This window comes from Suricata suricatta, chromosome 16, assembly GCF_006229205.1.
Source record: "Suricata suricatta isolate VVHF042 chromosome 16, meerkat_22Aug2017_6uvM2_HiC, whole genome shotgun sequence".
Taxonomy (NCBI): domain Eukaryota; kingdom Metazoa; phylum Chordata; class Mammalia; order Carnivora; family Herpestidae; genus Suricata; species Suricata suricatta.
The window spans coordinates 45,955,840-45,962,757 of NC_043715.1; the positions used below are offsets into that span (position 1 = coordinate 45,955,840).

The following is a 6,918-nucleotide window of genomic DNA, read 5'->3' on the forward strand; positions in this document are numbered from 1 at the left end:
TTTATTGAGTTTGTCCTCTGTGCCAGACTGTTCTTTCTAATACAGTGCTCCTATGAGGCAGGCCCTGTGATAATCCTTAGTCTTATAATGGGGGAAACTGAGGCTCAGAGAAGTTAGGTCTGCTTCCTAAGGACCTGTAGCGTGTAAGTGTTTGAACAGGGATTTAAGCACACGCTTCCTCCACAGCCTACGTCCTTGACTTCATAAATACATACATACATAAAAGAAATTTATTTATTTATAAAGAAATAAATACGCCTCATAAATATTTATTGAGCTCCTACTGTATGCTGGGCATGACCAGAACAATGGTAAGAAAGACAGGCATAGCCTTTGTTGGCATGAAACTCAAGCTCAAGATAAGGACGTGATTACATAAATGAATATTTAATTGCAGATGATAAGTTCCAGGAGGTAATGATTAGATTCGATGAGGAAAAGTAACAGGGGTGACGACTCTACACAGGGTGAGCGGGGAGGCTTATCCGAGGAAGTGTAAGTTGAGTTGAGCCCTGAAGGATGATGGGGAGGTAGGCACACAGGAGAGGGAACAATATTCTAACTAGTGAAAACAGCATGTGCAAAGGCCCTGCGGTGGAAGGTAGAATGGTGTGTTCAAGCAGTAATTACAGTTCGTTTCCCTATGGTGGCTTGTATGTGTCAGGAACTATTTAATCTCATGGGGTAGACCCCCATTTGGGAGATACAAAAATTGAAGAACGGAAGCTAGTTGTCTTGCCCAAGGTCGCGCAGCTAGGAAGAGTGGGTTCTCCCTCCCTCCCGCCTCACCGACGTGCCCCCCCGTTTGCCTGCAGATGTGAACATGGAGGCTCCAGATGAGAAGTCCATCATCACCTACGTGGTCTCTTTCTACCACTATTTCTCCAAGATGAAGGCCCTGGCTGTGGAGGGGAAGCGGATCGGGAAGGTTTGGGGATCCAAGGGATGGGGTGGGTGGGTGCCACACACACCCCCGGGGGCACGCCCTGGATGAGGCTGACCCCGCCCTGCTTTGCCGGGGCAGGTCCTGGACCAGGTGTTGGAGGTGGGGAAGATCATCGAGCGCTATGAGGAGCTGGCGGCCGAGCTCCTGGCGTGGATCCATCGCACCGTGGGCCTCATTAGCAACCAGAAGTTCGCCAACTCTCTGAGCGGGGTGCAGCAGCAGCTTCAGGCGTTCACAGCCTACTGCACGCTGGAGAAGCCCGTCAAGTGAGGCCCTGCTCAGGAGGGAGGGCAGCGAGCGGAGGTCTGGAGACGGGGGTCCTGAGCCCAAGCCCCTTCAGGTTTCAGGAGAAGGGGAACCTGGAGGTGCTGCTCTTCAGCATCCAGAGCAAACTGCGTGCCTGTAATCGTCGCCTCTTTGTGCCTCGGGAGGGCTGTGGCATCTGGGATATCGACAAGGTGAGGTGGAGAATGTGGAGGAGAGGCAGGGGTACTCTGTGGAGTCGTATAGGTTGGGCACTGCTCAAGGGAGCCATTCACCGTGTAGACATCCTGCACTGGATACTCCTCCGGACGGTTTTCCGGCAGGAAAGCGTCAAGAAGGAGCAATGCTTTGGGGTTTTTTTTTCCCCCCAGTTTATACAAAGGTGCTGTCAATGCTAGGAGTCACCTCAGACAGAGAAGCCAGGGCCATTCAGTCGGGGTCTGACTGCCTCTCCGGTCTCCCTAGGCGTGGGGCGAGCTGGAGAAGGCCGAGCACGAACGGGAGGCCGCGCTGCGGGCTGAGCTGATCCGGCAGGAGAAGCTGGAACTTCTGGCCCAGAGGTTTGACCACAAGGTGGCCATGAGGGAGAGCTGGCTGAATGAGAACCAGCGCCTGGTCTCCCAGGTACGGGGCCTGGGGCTGGGCTCTGGGGGAGAGGCAGGGAGGAGGGCTGGACCCGAGGGCCTGGGACCAGAGAGGGGGACTCGATCTCCTGAGCGACGGAGAAGTGTCGGATCAATCTTGTAGGTGGCAGATGAGGGTGGGAAGGGACAAGGGGCCTCCTGCGTGAGCGGTGGGGGAGGGGAGTGGGCCCCATCTCCAAGGTAACAGGAGAGTGAGGTCGGTCTCCCGGGGAACTGGGGAGGACAGAATTGGTCTGGTCAGAAATAGGAAGAGTATATAATCAGACTCTTAAGTGACAAAGGAGGTTGTAGCTGGGGTCCAGGGTGACTGAGGAGGTTAGAAGTGGTCTCCTAAGTAACAGGGTAGGGGAGGCCTGGTCCCCAGTGTCTAGGGCAATGGGAGGATGGTGACTGTTTCCTGGTGACAAGTTTAAGGCTAGAGAAGCGTGGGGCTAGTCTCCAGGGCAACGGCAGGAAGTGGGCTGGTCTCCAGGGCAACGGGAAGGCGGGGCTGGTCTCCAGGGTTACTGGGGAAGTGGAGCGGGGTCGCGATAACAGGTGGACAGCGGGGGCCACATGGGTGAGCATCCGAGGCCCCCCCTGCCCCAGGACAACTTCGGGTACGAGCTGCCGGCGGTGGAGGCAGCCATGAAGAAGCACGAGGCCATTGAGGCGGACATCGCGGCCTATGAGGAGCGGGTGCAGGGTGTGGCCGAGCTGGCCCAGGCCCTGGCGGCCGAAGGGTACTATGATGCCCGGCGCGTGGCGGCCCAGCGCGACAGCGTCCTGCGCCAATGGGCCCTGCTGACCGGGCTGGTGGGGGCCCGGCGGACGCGGCTCGAGCAGAACCTGGCCCTGCAGAAGGTCTTCCAGGAGATGGTGTACATGGTGGACTGGATGGAGGAGATGCAGGTGCGGCTGGACCCGGGGGCCAAGGGTGGGCCGGAGGGCTGGAGACGCTGCACGGTCGTCGGGGAGCTGGAGAGGGAGAGACAGGAAGAGAGGAAGAGAACGAGAGGCAAAGAGAAAGAGACAGAAAGATGCAGGAAAAGGAAGATCAAAAAAGAGAGAAATTAAAAAAAAAAAGTACAGAGCTAGAGAGCCAGAGGGAGCGAGGGACAGACAGAGACAGAGAGATTAAGCCGGAGGAAGATGGTGACTGTTTGAGAGAGAGAAGGGGAAATCAGAGAGAGATGGAGCTAGAGAAGCCGTCACCAGGGTGGTAGTGGAAATCTAAATGGCCACAGGGGCGCCTGGGTTGCTCAGTCGGTTAAGCGTCTGACTTCCGCTCAGGTCATGATTTTTCGGTTCGTGGGTTCGAGCCCCGCATCGGGTTCTGTGCTGACAGCTCAGAGCCTGGAGCCTGCTTCAGTTTCTATGTCTCCCTCTCTCTCTGACCCTCCCCTGCTCATGCTGTCTCTCTCTCTCTCTCAAAAATAAATAAAAACTTAAAAAAAATTAAAATCTAAATGGCCACAGAGAGACACAGAGGAGAAGGAGTCCTTTCTGAGAAAGAAAGAGGCTGACTGGAGATACAGCCCAGGGAGAGATGGAGATAAGAAGGAAGGAAGCAGAGAGAGACGGACACAGGGAAGGCAGAGGCAGAGAGAGATGGAGACGCTGTGACAGAGACAGAGCCCGGAAATGTGGAGACTGAGATAAAGAGACAAGGAGAGCGAGAGTGAGATGTTGACAGAGACATGGAGATTGGGAGAGAGATCCGGGTGGAGGAGAGCAATGTGGGGCGGGGCCTGCTCAGGGCTGCCCTGTCTTCCAGGCCCAGCTGCTGTCCCGGGAATGCGGGCAGCATCTGGTGGAGGCCGAGGACCTACTGCAGAAGCACAGCCTGCTGGAGGGGGACATCGCGGCCCAGAGTGAGCGAGTGGAGGCGCTCAACGCTGCTGCCCTGCGTTTCTCCCAGCTGCAGGGTGAGTCCTGCGTCGGGGATTGCGGTGGAGACGTTCAGGGCTGGTGCTGACAGATGTGGAATGACTCCAAGAGACAGAAGTAAGGAGTGAGCTCCCTGTCTTTGGAGGCATTTAAGCACAAAGTAGGATCACCCTCCAACAGGGAATATCATGGGGGAGATTATTGCCTTGAGCAGAGCTCAGACCATATGACTTCTTCCTGCTTTGAGATTCTGCAGTAGTAATTTACATTTATTGAGTGCTCTTTTGTTTTTTCAAACATTTATTTTATTTTTGAGAAAGAGAGAAACGGAGCGCAAGCAGGCGAGAGACAGAATGAGAGAGAGGGAGACAAAATCGGAAGCAGGCTCCAGCCTCTGAGCATATCCCCAACGCGGGGCTCGAACTCACAAACTGTGAGATCATGACCTGAGCTGAAGTCAGATGCTCAACCGACTGAGCCACCCAGGCGCCCCTATTGAGCATATGTTTTATGCTAAGCCTGTCACAGCCAAATCCAGTGACTACCATAAAAAAAAACCAAAACTGTGTATAGTCAGGGCCTGTTTGGCAGCAAATGCTAGAAACTCAACTCAGTTAACTTAAGGAGAAAAGGGGAGTGTCTTGGCCAATATAACTAAAATGTCCAGGAAAAGGCAAGTTCAGCTTCAGGCATGGCTGGATCCAGGGACTGTCTGATGATGCTTTTAAGACTCCATCTCTCTGACTGTAGTCTCTATGTTTGTGTCACTGTTGGGCAGCCCTTCCCCTTGTGGTGTAAATCAGGGGTCACTCAGTTCCATGTTTATATCCTAGCAACTTAGCAGACCCAACAGGAGACAAAGCCCCCTCTCCCAATATTTCTGACAAAAGATTCAAGGATAGCTTTCTTTAGCCCACTGTGGGTTCCATCCCCTCTGCTCAGCCAAGCACTTGACCCCAGGCTCTACACTGAGCTAACTGGCCGCACCTAAGAGACATGCCCACTCCACACCCAAGAGTAGGGTGGGCTCCTTCCGAAGACAAGAATGGAGGAAGAGGAGGATGGAAAGCCATTACCAGCAGAAGGGGCATGGATGCCAGTAGGAAAAACCAAGACTGGCTCTAATACAGTTTCGCATTTTACCCATGTCAGTGCCCTCCAGCCACAGACCACCAGGAATCCTCCTGTTGTCAGACAAGCTGGGTCCATTGGCTCTTTGCACGCACCCTGGGGAATCTCTCAGTAGGAGGGTGTTAGGAAGGGCTTGTAACAGGACGTGGGCTTGTGTTAGGTGATTTGGAGACGAGTTACGCAGTGTGTTTTGCTGCGGATCAGATACCGTCATCGGGAGGTGGGAGTGATTAGGTGATCGCGCATCTTCATCATTTTTATCCAGGGAGCGGGAGGAACAGGAGTTGGAACAGGAGGTCATGCAGCTTAGCTGGGTGAGGGGGTGGTTGACGGTTTCCGCGGCTTGCCCAGTGACCTCTTCTTCTGGGTGTGCTCGGACAGGATTATGGAATGGTCTTGTTTCCATGCCATTCCACCATGGGCAGAGGGACCTTGTCTGCTGTTGGCGTCCTGAGAAACTGTGTATCTAGCTGTGAGTGGCTGAGAAGGTGCTTGTTTGCTTTCTTGCTGATGAGGAAGCTAAGGCCCAGAGCCGCAGAGCCCACAGAGTTTCGGGCTGGCCTGTCTCACTCCTGTGTCTGGAGCCACGGCCCCCTGGGATCCCGGAGCATCAGTAGGAAAGGCAAGGCCTATCTGACTTGCAAGATGGGGGGGGAAGGGCATTGTCATGGTGACAGGAGGGATGGATGCCTGATAAGTGGTCCAGAGTGTGGCCTCCCGATCTGCCACTTCTTAGCGGATCCTGGGCAAACGGCTTCCTTCCCTGAGCCTCAGTTTCTTCATCTGTAAGATGGGGCTCGTAAGGATACCACCCCACGGTGGCACTGTGTCAGAGTCAGGTCTGGATACATGGATGCCTGTTGTTGATTAGTCAGGCGGATGCCTTGGTATTTGGGTCAATTTCAGTGAATGTCCAGAATTCCTGAAATGGTGCATCCCCTCTAGGGCAGTGTCTCTCCCGGCGTTTTGACCCAGTAAGAAATACATTTACCTCCTGACCCAGAGTTCACACACACACACACACACACACGCACTCACGTATACACAGGCACAAAGATTTTATGAAACAACACTTCCCCTTACCCCTCAGGTTGCGTCCTGATATTTTCCAGTCAGTCCATTAAAGAAATGCTGGCTGCCAGCCATTAAGTTAATTTCACAGTTCTTTTGTCACAAACCAGAAGTCTAGAGGAACGTGAAATCTTTGAAGGAAAATGGGAGTTCAGGTCATCGCTGGGAACACAGAACATGGCTTAAGGATAGAGACCCGTCTGGGCATCTGGACGGCTCAGTGGGGAGAGCATGCGGTTCTTGATATCGGGATTGTAAGTTTGGGCCCCAGGTTGGGTAGAGAGATTACTTAAAATAAATTAAATTAAAATAAAATAACATTTCATTTGGTCCAGTTCTGAAGGAAATCCAGTTTACAGATTCTAGGAATTCTCTGAATCTTAGTTTCCATTCATTATTCCATCAATAAGTCGCCATTTGCATTAGGCTACCGCTCTGGGCTCCATGCCATGCTAGGCAACGGTGAGGACAGTGTGACACAGACAGATCCGGCCCCTTCCCTCATGGGTGTCTCAGCCCAGTGGGGGAGACAGGCCAGAGGGGTCAGGGCAGGGATGGTAGGGATGAGGCACAGGCAGAGGCGCAGGGGAGAAGCCTAGGGGAGCCAGGGAAGCCTCCTCTCCAGACAGCATGTCAGGGAAGACTGCCTGGAGGAGGAGGACGCACAACCTGGCACCTGATGAAGCCTCCCTAGGCAAGGACAGACAGGGCAGGTGCCTATACCTCCCTTCCTTGGGCGCCCCCCGACCCGGATCCTTCCCTTCTCCCGGCCCAGGCTACCAGCCCTGCGATCCGCAGGTCATCTGCAACCGAGTGAACCACGTGCACGGCTGCCTGGCGGAGTTGCGGGAGCAGGCGGCGCGGCGGCGCGCGGAGCTGGAGGCCTCGCGGAGCCTGTGGGCACTGCTGCAGGAGCTGGAGGAGGCGGAGAGCTGGGCCCGCGACAAGGAGCGCCTCCTAGAGGCGGCGGGCGGCGGCGGCGGCGCGGCGGGC

At 54.6% G+C, this 6,918-nt stretch overlaps 1 protein-coding gene across 1 annotated transcript in view; it reads left to right on the forward strand.

Moving 5' to 3' along the window:
• The window catches only part of SPTBN4 (spectrin beta, non-erythrocytic 4), a 65,449-nt gene that overhangs the window by 23,854 nt on the left and 34,677 nt on the right, over positions 1–6,918 (forward strand). The window contains exons 9-15 of the mRNA XM_029924292.1: positions 816–928; positions 1,025–1,212; positions 1,287–1,404; positions 1,676–1,834; positions 2,443–2,745; positions 3,611–3,761; positions 6,701–6,916. Of these exons, the coding sequence (XP_029780152.1) occupies positions 816–928; positions 1,025–1,212; positions 1,287–1,404; positions 1,676–1,834; positions 2,443–2,745; positions 3,611–3,761; positions 6,701–6,916 (1,248 nt within the window). The remainder of the gene's footprint in view (positions 1–815; positions 929–1,024; positions 1,213–1,286; positions 1,405–1,675; positions 1,835–2,442; positions 2,746–3,610; positions 3,762–6,700; positions 6,917–6,918) is intronic.